This window comes from Kogia breviceps, chromosome 20, assembly GCF_026419965.1.
Source record: "Kogia breviceps isolate mKogBre1 chromosome 20, mKogBre1 haplotype 1, whole genome shotgun sequence".
In the NCBI taxonomy this organism is placed as follows: domain Eukaryota; kingdom Metazoa; phylum Chordata; class Mammalia; order Artiodactyla; family Physeteridae; genus Kogia; species Kogia breviceps.
In genome coordinates, this window is record NC_081329.1 from 30,957,554 (window position 1) to 30,975,845 (window position 18,292).

At 53.0% G+C, this 18,292-nt stretch overlaps 1 protein-coding gene across 11 annotated transcripts in view; it reads left to right on the forward strand.

The window, feature by feature from the left end:
• Positions 1–18,292, forward strand: part of CSGALNACT1 (chondroitin sulfate N-acetylgalactosaminyltransferase 1) — a 292,946-nt gene that overhangs the window by 191,874 nt on the left and 82,780 nt on the right. For 10 of the 11 annotated variants that reach the window (XM_067022817.1, XM_067022821.1, XM_067022822.1 and 7 more), the window contains one exon: positions 15,500–16,392. In XM_067022817.1, the coding sequence (XP_066878918.1) occupies positions 15,783–16,392 (610 nt within the window). In that variant the 5' untranslated portion in view covers positions 15,500–15,782. Of the gene's footprint in view, positions 1–9,911; positions 10,006–15,499; positions 16,393–18,292 lie in introns of those variants that run through there. The other variant, XM_067022825.1, reaches the window with a different exon arrangement.

An 18,292-nucleotide genomic window follows, 5' to 3' on the forward strand; every position in this document is an offset into this window, starting at 1 on the left:
CGTAGGCCCAGCGGCCCAGGGTCTTTGTCTCTAGATCGAAACAGTGCCGTGAACTCGGAGCTCCTGGGAAGTCCCTTCTCGGCTCCTTTGCAGCTCGTCTCCTTTTCCTGGCCATCCGGTGCTGGGGTACCAGCTTTGCTTTCTGCTCTGTGCTCTCCCCACGTTACCCCTTCGGCCTCGGGGTTTCAGTACCGTCTCTACAGCGATGGCCTAGATGCTGTACCGTCTGTATGCTAGACTTCCTCTGATTCCCCGTCTCCACCTGCACGTTTCCGAGGCATTTAACATGCCCAGGGCCAAAGCCAAGTTTATAATCTCCGCCCTAAACTCGATGTTCTGCACAACCTGATCCCATATGCTCCAGCCACCCCAGTGGGCCTGCGCGGCCCACGTGCACCATGTTGCTTCCTGCCTCCAAGCCCTGCCATGGGGTTATTTCTGCCAGGAACGCTCTTTCATCCTTTCTCTCCCTGCTAAGTCCCTCCTTCAAAACCCAGCTCAGGGGTCACCGCCTGCAGAAAGCCTTTTCTCTGCCCTCAGTGCTGGCTTGGATGCCCCTGTCTGTGTCGCTCCTTTCTTACCTTTGTTCCTCCAGCAGTGAGCTTATTATGGTTCGTGGGCTTTCTTTCTGCGGGGCCTCTAGCTTGTGCATCTTTATGTCTTGAGATGTATCTGTACATCTATACTTTGTCTGTACTTAGATATCTGCACTTACACTTGTATCTAAATGCAGACATGTAGCTACGGGTCTGTATGATATAGGTAGCTGATACCGTGAACTAGACTTGTCACTTAATTCAGTATATTCAGTGCATGCTTGTTAAACGGCTTGTCCAAAGACTCTGTTAGCATTTTGTCCAGTCCTGGAATGACCAGAGCTTTGGTGACTTTAGTATTGAGAAGAGTAAGCCAAACATTTTTGATCTGGGTGTCTTTTACTTTACTCAGGATATAATTCAGAAAAGTAGTATCTGGATTGAAGTTTGTAAAGTACACAGTTTTCCCCCATTAAATTACAGGATATTTTCAGGAATGCTTTATTTCCGTTTCTGATTGACTGCCATTGGGTTATGACTCCTGAGAGCTTAGGTAATATCTTTATCAGTCAAATAAGCATTTTTCATTTTGTCTGTAATTTTTATCTATAAATCTTAAATGTATCTATAAGCTCAACGTTAAGGGTCCTTCAATAATGGCTATCGTCCCCTCCTAGTTAAGGGAGTACACGCCTCTGGGTGGAACCCGGGGCTCCAGCCTCCTTATCCCGTGTTCCTTAGACCCCGTTGGCTTTCAGGGCTGGGGGCGGGGTGTGCGATCGGACAGGGGGCAGCTTTACGGGACCTGACGGCGGTCCCTCCGCAGGCAGCGGGGAGGAGCTGCCTCTGGCCTCACCCGTGGGGTGTGACGAGGTGCTCGGGTGGTAGGCCTGCAGCTCTGGGCATCCTGTGACTCAGCCGTATGCCCCAGATGTGCTGCCCCCAGCGGGCAGCTTTCCCCTGGGTCATTGACTCCAGCTTTCTGAGCCGGGCCTCTGGTCTGGCTCCGATCCTTTTGAGCCAGACCACACACCAAGCAGTCTCTCCGGCTGGCCATCTCTGGGGGAGGGGAGGCGTCTCAGAACACACCTGGTGCCAGGGGAAGGATGGGCCAGGTGAGTGTAGGTCGGGGGGGGGGGGGCCGCAGGAGGAGAGAGGAGCTGGGAGGGAGAGGCGGAGGCCAGTGATCTGAGAACAGGCTTGGCCTTGAACTTCCTGTGTAAACGAGAATTTTTTTTTTTTTTTTCCTGATTATCACCTCCTAATTTGGTTTTCTCCAGCGATGTTCCTTTGAAATTTCTGCACATTCTTAGTGCGGGTCATGATGAAGATGAAAGCAGTAATGATCCCAACCCATCATGGGGGTTTTAGTTTGTACTCTGCATTTTCACACTTGTTTAAAGAAAACGGACGTTACTTTTTCATCAGCTTTGCAGCTGGGATTGTGTGCCCTGGAGGGAGACCTTGACCTGGCAAATAAATGGGATAAAGAACATGAAGTTTCTGTGCTGAGGGGGTTGCTTGCTTTTCTGAATTGCTACAGATAAAGATATAACGAAACAGTGAATTATAGGCAGTGCTGAGGCCTGAAGGTGTGGTCATTGTGTGTGCTTTGCCCTGTTTGTAGATTCCCTGGTGGCTTCTCAGAGCCAGCTGTGCTGGTGAGCAGAGCCGCAGTGCTGTTTGACAGAGGTACCCTTCGTTTCGTTATGTTTTTGCTTATGTCAGCCCTGTCCGGGGGCCAGAAACTCGGAAGGAGCCAGAACCTTGGAAATAATTAGAGGCTTTTAGTAGAGATAAAGCAACGTTCATTTAAAATGGAGCCCTCCTCAGACCCACTTCTCCACCGGATAATTGCCTTTGTGTCAATCTTGAGACCCATTAGCTTGGTTTCGAGAAAAAAAAAATTCAACTCTTCTTTCTATGTAGAAGGAGCTGATGTTAAAAAAAAATAAATAAATAAGGACTGTGGCAAGGCCATGGGGTTTTCACCTGGCTTGCGACACATGAAAGAGATTTGAACACAGAGACACACTCAGAGAGACACAATCTGGGAGGGGGGAGGGATATATTAGGAGTCTGGGGTGAACATAGACACACTGCTGTATATAAAATAGATAAACAACAAGGACCTACTGTATAGCACAGGAAGCTCTACTCAGTATTCTGTGATAACCTATAATGGAAAAGGATCTGAAAAACAATCTAGGAAGAACTAGAGTCTGTGAGTAAAATGCTGAACTTTTATAGTTCTTTTATCTTTTTCCCCTTTTAAAAATTAAGACAGCAGGCATCCTAAGTAGTGGAATTGGAGCCGGAGTGGAAAACCTTAACTAGGTCTGCATGGTTTATAACCAAGGTCATGGAGGGATTCTCGGAGGGTCCCCAGCTCTACCACCTGGAAGGTTCCCCTGATCCAACCAGAACAGTCTCTCCTCTGAACCACAGCGACATCTTGTTTGTATTAATGAAGATTGATCACATCCCCCTGGCAGCCGGTTATTTTTCACCTGTCCCCTCTCTCCCCCTTGCCGGCACCTTGTGAGGACGGGAACCTCGACTAACCCCCCCTCTGTCGCTGTCATAGTCCACACAGTCTCCTTCAATACGTATTCAGTGACTGGGTGGATAAAATTCATGTTAATTATAACGTCGTTGCTGCATTTCAGGCGTCATTTTCTATGCTCCTGTTACTATGGAGAAAAGGCTTGCCGCGAGGGCTCCACGTGCCGCCCTCCGGTGGGAACTGGTGAGCATGGGGAGAGGAGGGGGTGGTCTCAGAGCCCCCGCTCATCTTCCACCTGTCCTGCGGCCCGCAGGTCGCTGCAGCTGGGCTGAAACGCTGTTGTGTGTTTTGCTCCTTTGAGATGGGGTCGTGCAGTTGTAGCCGTTTTAGCAAGTGTTGCAGGCTCAGTGTGGAATCAAAAGGATAGTATTCCCGTTTATCTCCCAGGAAGAGGCATTTTATGCCCACCCTGAGCAGCTTGGAACTGAGGACTGTTACGTATCAGGATGATGGCGTGCAGTCAGAAGAGGGGATCGTTTTTTTTTTTTTTTTTTTTGCGGTACGCGGGCCTCTCACTGTTGTGGCCTCTCCCGTTGCGGAACACAGGCTCCGGACGCGCAGGCGCAGCGGCCACGGCTCACGGGCCCAGCCGCTCCCCGGCACGCGGGATCCTCCCGGACCGGGGCACGAACCCGCGTCCCCCGCATGGGCAGGCGGACTCCCAACCACTGCGCCACCAGGGAAGCCCCAGAAGAGGGGATCTTGAAGCCTCATTTAGAGAAGCAGGTTTTATTGTTGTTTAGAAAAACTTTTTGAACCCCAGGAATATCTCTAGTACTGGCAGCTAAAATTAGAACACTGCTGTATCGAGTCATGTCATTTTGAGCCACTGGAAAATTGCATTTCAGAAATATCTTAGGAGGGTCTGAGATTCCTCCCAAAGGGTACCTGCTGACCTTTCACCAGGGACCTGGTGGGTCCGACCTTGGCTGAGTTGTGCCCGTGGTCCAAGTGGGCAGTCCGCTGGTCGGACAGTCTGCCTGCTGCTTACAGCCGGGAGGTGTTTTGTCCCGAGATCTGAGTGATGTCTAGGAAACGTGATGACCACCCCCCCCTGCCCCGTGCCCGTCCCCGTGCCTGGGCACCGAGCTGCGCCTTCACATGCAGTGGCCTCTTAAACCCCCCCCCCACCCCCCGCAGCCTGCCTGGGGTCCCCGCCTCTCTGTTTAAATGCAGTGTGGGGAGAGCTTTTAAGACACACTACGGTTTTCATCTGTTTTCTTTTTAAAAATAAACTGGGCTTTGGGGGATGGGAAGGATGTGAGAGAGCTACTTTGATTTAAAATTTCTGGAGTGCGGGGCAGAGGCAGGGGCCGGTGTCCGGAGCCGTGGGCTCTGGTTCTGACGGTGCTGCAGCCGAGCCTTCTCACCGTCTAAACGCCAGCTGTTCTCTCCGAGGCTAAGCTTCCTGGCGAGTGAAACGACGCCGGCGCCGGCTCGGCTCTCTGATCAGGTTCCGCCCGCGTTCGATTGACGGCTGGCTGTGCAAGTGTGACGCTCGGGAGTCAACGGGGCGACCCCCAGCCCCCGTCCGTTCAGCAGCAGCACCCGCCGGGCGTGTCCAGCACCAGCCCGTCTTTGCCCTGGGTCCTCCCCGGTACCTGTTCTCTCCCAGCGGTGGCTCCGTCCTCCACCCTCGTGCTCCCTGGATCCTCTCTATCCCGCGTCAGGCCGGTCTGCAGGCCCTGGAGATGGCACCCGACACAGCACTCTGGAACCACAGCCCACGTTTTACGGCTGCTATGCCCCCACGTCCCTTATTCGGACACCACAGAGGTGCGCTGGCCACGTGCCCATCTCCCCGAGGCCGGCCTCCCCTCTCCAGTCCCTCTCAGCACTGCCCGTGGGCTGAAATCCAGTTCACATCATGTGGTTCTCCTGTTTACAAAGGTAGCCGGCTGGCTAACCCATGCCTATGGCTACCGTACAAAGTCCCCGTCGTGACAGGAGGCCTGTCTTAGGCCGGAGCACTGTTCTGACACCGCAGACCAGGTGGCTTAGATGGCACACGTTTATTTCTCACAGTTCTGGAAGCTGGAGGTCTGAGGTCAAGGTGCCAGCCCGGCTGGTTGGTTCCTTCTTTTCAGGCCCTTCATGCTTCAGCACTGCTCCCTGGCCAGGCTTTGTGCACCCCTCTAGGATGCCCATGCCTCTGTGACAGCACGTAGAAACTTGTAGAGGAGCGTAGGGCCCGGTGATGGAGAGACGGAGAGCAGAGCCACGCTGCCTGAGCTGGACACCCAGGTCTGCTGTTCTGTTGCTGGGTGACTCGAGCCAGTGACTAACCGCTGCCTCCATGACCTTACCTACGAAATGGGTATGATGTTAATAGAACCTGCCCCATTGGAGGCTTCAGAGAAGCAGGAAGAAGATGCAGAGAGGGTGGGGTCCTAGAGAGGAAGGTGAATGTTTCCAGGAAGGACAGGGAATATTTTAAGAGTGATGCAGAGGAAAATTAGCATAAGATTAACTAGTATTAAACTGAAAAACAAACTTGGATGAAGTAAGCACTCTGTGCTGTCTACCTTGTGTAGAAATAGGACAATTTCTATTGCAGGTAAATTTCTTTCTGGGGGTAATACCTTTTTTAAAAAAGTAAATGTATTTATTTATTTTATTTTTGGCTGCCTTGGGTCTTCCTCGCTGGGCGTGGGCTTTTCGCTAGTTGCGGCGAGCAGGGGCCCCTCTTCGCCGTGGTTTGCAGGCTCCTCATCACAGTGGCTTCTTTTGTTGCGGAGCACGGGCTCTAGGCGTGCGGGCTCAGTAGTTGTGGCGCACGGGCCCAGTTGCACCGCGGTATGTGGGATCTTCCCGGACCAGGGCTTGCACCTGTGTCCCCTTTACCGTCAGGCAGATTCCTAACCACTGCGCCACCAGGAAAGTCCCTGGAAGTAACATCTTGAAATGCTTTAGCTAATCCCTTAGTGATCAGTTGACCCCGCAGTGGGTATAGTGGGCAGTAGAAGAGTCTTGGCCCTGGTGTGGGGTGCAAGCCGAGGAAAGGCTGGGACGCCAGAGGAGGGGCCCGTGGCCTACGGGCCGCAGCTGGCCACAAAAACGGTCTGCGATCAGCTCTAGGTTTTATTTTTGCGAAAATAATAACGACATTTTGCATTTATATAATATTGGACTAATATTTTTTCTGCATTATTGTTTCTATTTCTCTACTCAGATAGACAGCTCTGCTGATCTAGCCCCATGGGGTTTCTAAAGTAATTCTGTACTGTCCGCAGTTTCTCCAGTCCTGTTCTGTAATAGCCACTTTCTAGAAGCCAGACCCTCGTTTGTGTGCTGGGGAGAAAGAGGAGAACCAGGCAGAATCAGTCTGGTTATTCTGTCTTGACTCAAGGTGGCGGTTTCCTCCTTAACCCTCTCGCTTCAAACATGCCAGCAAAACACGTCAGTGGGCTCGAGAGAGTGGGTCCCCAGCACCTGCGATGCAGGATGTGTCCAGGGGTTGTTCCTTCACGGCCGTGCTGCAGGGTGAGGAGCTGCTGTGTCACCCCCTTCTGTCACGAGACCTGGGGCGACCACGCTCATACATCAAGTTGGCTGACGCTCGGGGTTGGAGTGAAACCCCTGGGAGGGGCAGCACACGCCAGCCACCGGGTGACCACAGGGCCAGAGCAAAGCCGTGGGTCGTCACCGTTTGCAGTGGAGCCGAGTCTCACCCAGGGAGCCCAGGGTGGGGAGCGGGGAGAGCTTCAGGCACCTCCAGGTCCAAGGGCCGCCATCTTGCACTTTTAGAGGCTGGTGTCTGGTTCCGCTTCTCTTCAGGGCCCGTGTTTTATCCTCTTTGTGGGGCTTTCCCTGCTGCATTGCCTCCCCTTTGCTGGTGAGGTTTAGTTCTGTACGTGTGGCAGCTCTGTCTGCACTCCGGAGCGTCAGGCTGATTGGTGTCAATGACTTTGGAGGCGTTTGGGGATGTGGAAGCCGCTAGCTGTGTGGGTAAGTCTCGGGCCTCCCCACGTCCCAGATCCTAGTCTCAAGACTGGGACCTGCCACTCACATGAGGTTCGGGTGACACAGCAGATGATGCTCGAGGTCCAGGGATTCTCGGAAGGTCCTCCGTGGAGCCCCTGGGGTTGCCTGAAGGGCCACCAGGTCCCCGCCTTGGACTTTCACCTGCTCTGGGAGCTCTGTGTCTAGAAGTGCTTTAAAGGCATTGGCCTGGGACATGGTGGGGGCATTTGGTGAACCTGATTTCTCATCCTCCTCTTTCCTTCTCCGAGCTGCTCACAAGGTACACGGATCATCTTACCAGGAAGCAGAGAGCCCCGCTTTCCCTCTCTGTGCTGCCCTCGCTGTAACTGAAGCTGAGCCCACCTCAGCCTTCACGGCACAGGGAGGGTGATTCACAGGTCCGACCCACCCTCGGCGCTCACCTTTGCTGCCCAGCAGCTCCACCCGGCATCTGCTTGGGGGCCTGTGCTCGCTGCTCAGCTGGAGGGACGCACGAGCACCGCTCACTTTTAATTACCCTCTCCTGCGGATCAGTCGCGCGCCTTGCCCTGGAAGCTGGGGCCTGCTCTCCCCAGCGGCACACTTCCCGGAGTCTCCGGCGGTGTCAGCGGCCGGGGTGACTTCTGCCTGCGTGCGAGCACGGTAGGGGACTCGCGGTGCGTGGCACTGCACGGGCAGCTCCTTTTGCCAGGCTCTGTGGAGGACGGAAGGGAGAAGCCGGCGCCGGACAGGAGAGAACTCGTGGTGAGGCCAGCCAGCAGCTTGGTTAGCTGACTGAGAGATGTCCCGTCTCTCTCCTTTCAAAGAAGACATTCCACTTGCCAGGATGCTTGTCAGCGGGTGATAAGTGGGTGTCAGCTTCTGGCATCTGCTCAGAAGCCCTTGGATGTCGCAGGGGGTGTTCTGTCCCGAGCCCACCGAGGGGCCGGAGCAAGGCTCACACCCCGGCACAGCCAAGATCGGCATTGTTTCCAGGGGTGGCGTGAGTTTGCAGAGCTGGTAAGGGATGTGGACATGCAAACCACAGTTAAGTGGGGAGGCAGAACATTATATAGAGAAGAAAAGATTGCATTATGCTACATCTGAGGGGCCAGGCAGGATCCACTAGGCATTCAGAAGCAAGAAGAATTGGACAGGTTGGGTGCAAGATGAGGAACGGGTCTCAGCAAGCAGCTCGGGATTAGTGATGGTGGTGAACGGTACAGCCTAGTGGGTAAGAGCAAGGTTTAGCATCACACTGAGCTGGATTTGAAACCAGGCTTGGCCGCTTACCAGCCGTGCACCTTGGGCGAGTTACGTCAGTGCTCTAAGCCTCAGTTTCCCGATCTTTAAATGGGATCATAAGACGTAGCTCATAGGATTGTTTGGAGGATTAAATGAGATGATGTTTATAAAGTGCTTAGTCTGGTGTCTGGCCCAGAGCAGATGCTCTCTAAGCGGATGTGATCGTAAGCAGCAGGAGATGCTGGGAGCCTGGTTTCTGGGGCTCTCGCCTTGCGGGCAGGGTGACCCCACCAGCCTCAGAGAGCCCGCAGGACGGGGCAGACCGAGGCCGGGCAGGTCTCTCAGCAGGCTTTTGGCAGCTGACTCAGGCCTGCAGGCCTGCTTGGGGCATCTTCCTGCCGGGAAAAGGTTGTCGATTCAGCTTATCCTAAGTAGCGTGAGTCCTGCCCTCTTGTGCAGGTGCGGTGCCCTTCTCTCTTGTCACTCCCCAGGCCCCGTGGCCGCCACCTGTGCTGGTTGACCTCCTCAGATGCTTCCTGAAACAAGGTTGGAGGTGGCAAGGGGCGGGGAATAGAAAAATCTACGTGTGTTCAGGAAGGCCCTCTCTTCCAATTCTTCTCTACACAGGTTCACCAGTGAATTAGAAACCAAAAGCAAAAGAAACTAGCAGAAAGGGCTTGGGCCTGTTTCCTGGCTTTTTGGCTTTCCGAGCTGTGATTAATCTCCGTATGTTCATTTTCTGATTAGCAGACCTCAGTTTCTTCTTCCACATTTCCCTTCTTCTGCTTCCAAGTAGGGAAAAAGGAATCAGTGATTCTTGCAGAGCAGTGTGGAGGTGAGGGGATGGAGGGACACCTCCCAGCGAGGGGATTTCGGTCCCTCTGGGCCATGGGGAACCAGCCCCCGGATCTGGTAACAGGGAGGACCTCAGAACGGACCCTCTAGGGTATCTTGAAGGCCGCGTCCAGGTCCTCTGGGTTGGAAGGGAGGGAAGCGTGTACCTGGCAGCGGCCAGGCAGTGTCTGGGCAGCAGGTGTCGGGGACCCTGGGATGGAGCCGGAGGTCCAGAGGCAGGAAGGTCACCTTGAGGAGCGGGAGGCTGCGTTGGGGCCCTGGGGTGGGCGAGGCTGCAGCTCCGTCCCAGGGACACTGGGTGAAACTCGGTGCGGAGGGAAGTTACTTGGGAGCTGGAAGCGGGTGCCCGGGGGGCCTGGGACGGTTCCTCAGGGTGAGAAGACATTAAAAACAATTTTTTCGTTATTTTAGGGGTATTGTTTGGCGAATGCGTACTACAACAGTACTCTGACTTATCAATGAGCATGTTAACATGTGGCACTCGCCCACTGGTTATTTCCTGCCTGGAATACGCTCTTTATGTTGGTCAGTTTGGAGACCCCTGATCCGAGTGCGAAGGGCGAGGGAGGAGCGCGACCCTTGGAGCCCAGTTGTGTGTCCGGGCGGAGCCTCGGGCCAGACAGCCTGGTGTCAGGGTGGATGCGGCCCGCGAGGACGCTTCTCGGCCACGTTGATGCTGTGATGGCGTGTGGAGGCCTGTGCCCCCCCCGCTGGCCCATACCTGGTCCTGCGCGGACAGTGACACAGGGCTTCCCTCCGCTCCCCAGCCGCCGTCAGAAGCGCCCCGAGGATAAAGCACTTGGCCCGTGACGGATGCTGACTCGAGCCCCAGTGGAGCAGAGACGCCTGCGTTCCGGAAAGGTCTGCCACGCCTGAGGAGCCCTGCTCCTAAGACCCCCCTTGGGGTATGGTTTGGGGAGATTTTGCTCATCTTCAGGCTGCTTTAGCTTCTCTGCAGCGTCTCGCCCTGAAGTAGAGGTGTGCACAAGAGCCAGGTTGCTGTGGACCCTGCAACGCCGCTGCAGGGGTTGTGTGTAGACGCTCGTCTCTCTTAAGAGACCAGATGGAGACCAGTTAGGAGGAATCTGCACAGGAGGCAGCGAGCAGGGGCTCGGGGCTGCGGGGGGCGGTGTTCGGCTCCTGCAGTGGCTTTGATCCGTGTTCTGCTGGATTCTGCAGAATCCCCCCACTCCGGCCGTGCGGCCCCGGGCTGACGGGGGGGAGGTAGACACCATGGTGGGAAGGCAGGGACGCAGAGGCGGTCCTGGGCGCCAGACGGAGGCGGAGGGGATTCTAAATGCAGCGCTGAGGCCGGGTGAAGTGTACAGAGTTACTTGATGTGTTTCCGAGAACACCTCTGAATAAGAATCTTTGCAGGTTGCCGTCTCCATGCACATTCAGGATGGTGTGTTTACCCAGGAGATAGGACCTCGCTTTATGTTCTGTTAGTACAGCTAATCCTGCCGCTGAAGGTTAGCTGTGCCCCTGCCGTCAAAGAGCCGATTGTCTGTGCCCAGGAGGAGCCGATGCACACGGCGGCCTTGGGGCCCTGGCCCGCCGCTTCCTGGCTCAGGACACACAGCTGGTTTTCTTCCCCACCATCCCTTTTGGCTGTGCGTGTGCACAGGGTGGAGCTGTCCGCCTTGGAATTTATTACCACTCCCTGAATGGTCTCCTTTATCACTCACAAGGCCTGTCATTGTGCTGTGTAGCGCCTCCCGACCCGGTCTCGCCACAAAGCCACCGTCCTTGCCGCCTGCCGCGGCCCGGACAGCATCCCACAGCCGGGCATGTCCTGCGGGCCTCGTGATTTATGAGCCTCTCGTAGACGTTCTGTCACCGTACACAGCCCTCGTGACCAAAACGTCCCCTGGGGTCTACAGAGTACAATGAGTGCACCCGTCCTAATGGTGCCTCTGTCCTAGCTGTGGGAGTTCGAATTTCCACTGTCCCCATTTTGGTTGAGTGTCAGACTCTGGACCAAACTTAGACCTGTCTTAGTCTCACTCTCGAAGAGTTTCCACTCTTAAGATGAAATGATAAACAGTTCCGTTGGCCACTTGCCTATCTTATTTTAACGAATGATGTGGATTCCTAACATTTATTTTAAGCTTTTCTCATTTGGAAATTTATTTATTTATACTTTTCTTCTCAGCCCCCGCATACACACACACACACACACACACACACACACCCCTCACCCATACATTTGGTAGGTGGGAGCATGGCATTAACGCTTTGTATTTGTTTTAATGGCATTTGCCTGCTGGGGGCTCATGTTATAGTTATTTGCAAAGGGCTTAATGCCTCTATAAGCTCATGAACTTGCTGATGGAATTTGTGCTTACTTCACTCTTCGTCTCCTGTAACAACTTATCAGTGTAGAATAACAATAGATGCTCCGTAACAGCAAGGACGAATAATGACAGTATCCTGGGTGACATGGACTGTGATTCTGTCCTGTGGTTGGGCCATCGCTGCGTTATTTGGAGATACAGGGCTGCCCAGGATGCTTGCTGGTCTGGCCAGGACGTCAGGGCTGCCGGACAGCTTTTGCACCTGGAGTCTGAGAAACCCACCCATTGCTGGCCCCCCCTTGGCCTAGGGCCCCCTGCTTCTTTCAGACTCTCTGCCTTAAATGTTCAGAAAGAAATTCCTTATGCAGCCCCCTACCTGTATACCCCAGGACAGAGCTCTTAGGGTTATTCAGTCTGTCCAGCCTGCGAGTTTGGGGGGTAGCGCTGCGTTCGTTTGGCTCCCACTGGGGCATCTGGCGAGCATTGCTCTGCAGCGCATTCTCCCTTCACAGAGGACCGTGGAGGAGCCTCCGCCCGCTGTTTTGTTGCCCAGAGAGGTTGTAAGAGTGGCAGCAAAACCGCTGGGCTTGGATGTCTCTTCAGTCTAATCAATAAGTTCAGGGTTTTGGACAAGGTGCGTCACAGAACATCCTCGGGGATTTGACAAGAGGCAGGAAAGCACTGGAGAAGGATGGACGTTTAAAGTGTAGGTGGCAAGACACCTGACGAGCACGAGGGATTTTCTGCGGTGAAAAAGTAGGAGCACACACCTCTCTTCACCGACACTTCTTAACGTTGGTCACTGACAGGGCTTCATCTCACGCTCCAGCCACCCCAAAGATGGAGCTCCTCTGAAATCTGGGTGCCCTTTCTAAGTTTTTAAAATAGTAGCACAGTGCTGCTGGGATGGTACAGCTGTATTTTCACTGTCGTCTCTAACTTGTAATAGTGCTTGGTAATTACATGGTGTTCTCCATCTGCAGCTGTAAACACATTATAAAAGTTAACTCTTGGGCTTCCCTGGTGGCGCAGTGGTTGAGAATCCGCCTGCCGATGCAGGGGACACGGGTTCGTGCCCCGGTCTGGGAAGATCCCACGTGCCGCTGAGCGGCTGGGCCCGTGAGCCATGGCCGCTGAGCCTGCGCGTCCGGAGCCTGTGCTCCGCAATGGGAGAGGCCACAACAGTGAGAGGCCCGCAAAAAAAAAAAAAAAAAAAAAAAAAAAATTAACTCTTTAATTCTCCCAGCATCTCTGCAGAGAGCGGGAGAGGTTGTACTTTTGCGGTTTGGCTGTACGTTCGGTCAGGGTTACATCTCATTGAGGCCGTTCTTTCCTGTGTGTGGTAGAGCTGGGAAGGTCGGATCTTTGCCGCAGATGAAAAACCCGATGTCTCCACAGAAGTAAGAGTGCAAAGGATGAGCCTCCTGACTTTAGCAGACAAACGCGTGGCCAGGTGTTACTACTATGATTCCAGGTTAGATTGCTAGAAACATCCAAAAAGCACTGTGTGTTAAAAGATGCAGAATTTTGTTTCTGACGTACATTATCTGCTCTTGACATTTAAAAGGAGAAATCCATCACTGCTCCTTTGGCAGTAATTTTTACGGCTTTTATTGCTTTTAAAAAGTCATTTCTTCCTAGATCTGATTTCTTTCTCCTTTTACATCCAGAAGAATGGAATACCAAATAACTTTGAAATTTATACTAGTGAATTTCAAAAGCCAGACTAGGCTTTCAAGAGCCTTATGGAACAGAACTAATAATTGTTGTACAGTTTTAAATTTCTTTAGCCATTGCTTTAATACATTGCTTTGGTTAACCAATGTGATTTCAATTTATTATGCAAACATAACCATTATTCAGTTAAAAATATGTTCGAAAGATTGCATGCTTTGTTTCCACAGTACAACAAATGGCGTTGAACCTTCCATTTTTGTTATTTGACTTGCTGATTTTGTCTTTAATGACAGTCCATGTAAAGTAAAAGTCTTTTTAAAGTAGCCGCATAACGTGATAACATGTCTTCACTGGTAATTTAATACTTGGATATAATGAGTTCATCGGAGAGATTTCATTAAAAACAGCAAGGTGCCTGAATACCAAAGCTGAGATGTTTTAAATCACAGAATTATAGTCATTATACAAAGCCTGAGATTTTCATCAGACAGAGAAGGCTTCCACGTCTAAACGTACACTTTAAACTCAGCACTGATAACCGTGTACTGTGCTAAATTATAGGAGAGAGAAAATCCTCAGGCCAAGGGAAATATTGGAGAGAATGTTATGTGTTGAATTTTAAAGGAAAATTGGGAAATAAACTACTTTGATAGCATAGTGATATATGTAAGGCGCACATCACCAGGGAAATAGGAGAGGAACTCGAGAGTGTGGCCATAGGGCATGGCAGGTGACTACTCAGACCATCAGTCTTACTGGTTACGGTGCTCTGGGCGTAGGGAGGATGCCAGAAAGTCCATCTCTCCCTACTCCCAGGGGTCCTGAAGTTGCTAATTGACCGGAGTCCTTCCAGTCAGTAAAGGGGACAGCCCACCGGTAAATGAGGTGAGAATCTGGATTTCTAGGTCGGGTGAAGACTGTAAAAATTAATTTAGGGAATTCCCTGGTGGTCCAGTGGTTAGGACTCTGTGCTCTCACTTCCGAGGCCGGGGTTCAATCCCTGGTCGGGGAACTAAGATCCCACAAGCTGCAAGGCGCAGCCAAAAAAACCCGAAAACAAACATAAAACCTTAAAAAAAAAAGGTAATTTAGTTTTCATGGGGATTTTTTTAATGTTGAATTTTTATAAAATGGCCAGGACACAGTACCCTCAGGGAGGTTGTTTAAGAGAAGTAATATAAAAAGATGCATCTAGGGCTTCCCTGGTGGCGCAGTGGTTGAGGGTCCGCCTGCCGATGCAGGGGACGCGGGTTCGTGCCCCGGTCCGGGAGGATCCCACGTGCCGCGCAGCGGCTGGGCCCGTGAGCCATGGCCGCTGCGCCTGCGCATCCGGAGCCCATACTCCGCAACGGGAGAGGCCGCAACAGTGAGAGGCCCGCGTACCGCAAAAAAAAAAAAAAAAAAAAAAAAGATGCATCTAGGAAAATGTTATTAAAATCTCCCTACAACAAGAAATCTTATTTGATCCATTGATCATTCCTTTTTGTGGCTCAGATGGGCAGGGGAGATGAGCAAAGGGGATTAAGGAAGGGAGGGCACTGAGGAAGGAGTGCCAGCCGGAGGAGGGAGGGGCTTCCCAGGGGGAGGGGACAGTGGGTGAGAGCCAGGCGGCTCCTCATTTGTCTGGGGGTGGGTGGAGTTGGATGACAGGCCCTGTGGTCTGGCTGGGTGACCCCGATGAGCGGCCAGGACCCGGAATTGCTCCCAGAGGTTGAGCAGAGGCATCCGGGGTTTGAGTCCTGACAAAGCAGTATTTACGGTCTTCTTCCAGCGCCGCCCCTTTCTGCGGTAAACTCATCATCCCCTGTCCTGGAAGAACTGCCCGGATGCGTTCTGAAAGTTATGGACCGCACTCAGCGTTTGCATATTTGGGCCTCCGGGTGCCTCCTCCCGTCCTCATCAGAAAGTACGAGGGCCACGCTGAGCGAGCTGGCAGGCCTACCCGGGTTGGGTGCCCTCAGGAGCCCGGGATGCTCACCGTTCGCATCCAGTGGTGCTGGGAAGGCCCCGTTGTGCAATTTCATGGTCATTCAGGTTTTGCTTTTTCCTTCTAACCATGAAAATAATAACGTGCCATTGCGGCCAATTTGCAAGATAGAGACAATTACAGAGAAGCAGAAAAATCACCATTAATCCTTCCACCCAGAGAGAATTCACATTTTGCCATGTTTCCTTCCAGTCTTTTTTCTGCATCCTTTGTTCTTTGTGTACGCTACTCTGCAGGTGCATATTTGCATTCTGGTTTAGGAACACTAAACGATAGTTAATCAGCTGTTGTAAGCATTTTCCACAAACTCCATTGAATATTGATTATTGATCGCCGTGGCGAGCACAGGGGGGTTATCGTCCTGAGTAAGTGTTATTGTCGTTGGTCTCCCCAGGTTCCCTCTGGAAGGCTACGATGGGAATGAGCGTGACGACTCGGACGGTTCCCCTGACTCGTTGCCTCTGCCTGGAAGTGCATCCTTTAGGAGTCAGGAAGCTGCTGCCCGTGGCCGTGGACTCCCAGGAACGAGAGGCGGTGTAGACCGAAATGGATGAGAGCGGCTCGGGGACCCCCGGACGTGTGCTCCCTGTGGTCTAGTCCAGGGACGCCCCTCGCGGGCCGGGCGGTCTGGGATGAGCACCGCGGCCGCCGGACGCGTGGCTGATCCCTGAGCGAGGATGGTGCGCCGGGGGCTGCTCGCGTGGGTCTCCCGGGTGGCGGTCTTGCTTGTGCTTCTCTGCTGCGTCGTCTCCGTCCTCTACATGCTGGCCTGCACGCCAAGGGGCGACGACGAGCAGCTGGCGCTGCCCAGGGCCGGCGGCCCCACGGGGAAGGACGGGTACCAGGCGGCCATGCGGGAGTTGGAGGAGCGTCATCGCGACTACATCAGCAGCCTCAAGAGGCAGATCGCGCAGCTCCAGGGGGAGCTGCAGGAGAGGAGCGAGCAGCTCAGGACCGCGCAGCACCTGGCGGGGGACCCCGCGGGCCCCCCCGGGAGGGCCCAGGCCGACCTGCTGGCCTTCCTGCGCTCCCAGGTGGACAGGGCGGAGGTGCACAGCGGCGTCAAACAGGCCACCGAGTATGCCGCCGTACCCTTTGACAGCTTCACCCTGCACAAAGTGTACCAGCTGGAGACGGGCCTGACCCGCCACCCCGAGGAGAAGCCCGTGCGCAAGGACAGGCGGGACGAGCTGGTGGAGGTCATCCAGCTGGCCGTGGAGGCCCTGAGCAGCCCGGCCGAGAGCGGCCCCGACCAGCGGCCTTACACGGCCTCGGACTTCGTCGAAGGTTGGCCCGCTTGCGGAGGGGGTGGAAGGTGGTCGGGGGTGGGGGGGGCGCCCGGGTCTGGGCCCGGCCAGAGCCCGGCTGCAGAGGCTGGCGGTGCCTCGGGGGATGGCGCGCGTAGGCGGCTCTGCGTGAGCGACTGAAGGCAGGGCTTGGCTTTTTGTTCTCTTCGGAAGTATCTGCTTCCACTCACTTCCTCGTGGAAACCACGGTCACTGAGTGGACAGGTTCCTTGTTTCTTGGCAGAAGAAGGTGGAACTTCTGGCTCGCAATAAAAAAGAAAGAAAACAAAATATAAACACGAAATCTGGAAACCAAATAGAGTGTGCTAGGCAGTTTTCGTTTAATGCCTTCTCCCAGGCACGTCTGGAGACCGGGCCCTGCCTGTCATCAGGCCCCGGACAGGACGGTAGTGGCGAACGTGTACGTGTAGCACTTACGTCCGCCCGGCTCTCTTCTGGGAGCTTTACACGTGCGGTGACCCCTTTTGCGGGGTGAGGGAATGGAGGCTCAGGTTAATTAAGTAGATCACCTAAGCGGGCTCTGTTAGCAAGTGACCGAGCTGGGATCTGACCCCAAGAAGTCTGATTCCAGCGTCCACGTCCTTAACCACTAGGTCATATTGTAGAGGTGGTCAGAGCACCTGGAAACTAGGAGGGTGAATGCCTCACCTTTCTTCATTGGCACAGAACAACCTAGCATTAATTGTGTTGGTGTCAATTTGAGAAGAAAGCAGCCTTGTCTTGGAGTTTCTTGGAAGACTCTTCTTACCAATTTTTCCGTTGTTACTGACTCAAAAATCAACTAATAATTTGGAAGAGGAACTGCCTTCGAGGGCATCCAGCTCTTCCTCCTGTTTCCGGAAAGGAGATACTTCCCAGACACATGGCTTGTCCACCTTACCCCGCTCCCTACTTGGGTTCTGTAACGACCATCTCATCAAGCTGTAGGCAAGACAAACCCTCTTTAGTCATACCAGAAACCTTCCCTCTGCTATTTATGTCTGTTCTCTCTGGACGCTTTCCTGTCTTATGGTTTTTTCCCCTTTACATGTGAACTGTAAATTAATGCAGTTTTGGTATATTATCATTTTTCATATACCTACAGCTAGGTAAAGAAATCTTTTGCAAGATCTAGCTTTTGGTCTCTCGACTGAAAAAAAAAAAAAAAAAAGCACAATGTGAGAGTAGTGAGTTAAATTTTATGTGGGGACAAAATGAGGACGATAGCTCGGGAGAGCATCTCAGACAGCTCTGAGGAACTGATCCGAAGAGGTGGGGTGGAGGTCAGCATATGTGTGACTTTGGTGAAGCGGGTCCATGCAGTGAAGCACACGTTTTGGCAGAAGGTGGCTGCTAGTCACGAGGAGCATTTGTCACCACTCATGATTTTAGTGCTTTTCTAGATACGAGAAGATGCAAGAAATTGAGCTCATAAAATCTCCTGAAAACCTCTATCTATCTGAAGGTCTGTTCTGCCAGTTTTTCCCTGAGCACAGAGGGCCTCGTTCCTGATCTTCACCCTGAACTCCTTTCAGGGTGAGTTGAAGGTCAGCGGCTGCCGTGGCTAGGGACTTCATTCTTGTAGAGGCCGATGGCAAGTGACAGTTTTTCATCCACCCATGTCAGGATTTTACTCATTTCTATGAGGTATTAAAAGCCTAGTGCACTGAGGAGCTAGCAAGTATAAGCACAAGGTAAGCAATCAGTTAAGCATTTAAAGTATCATGAGGGTGTAGTAGCATCCCACTTGATCGTGCTTTAGAGTTTATGAAACATTTCCACAACTATTACTTGCCTAGCTGACCCCCAGGGAAAATCATTAAACATCCTTAAAAAGGAAACCCTGGTTGTGGAGTACGCTGCCAGAGCTGCCCTCACACAAAGCACTTTCAAAAGAACTT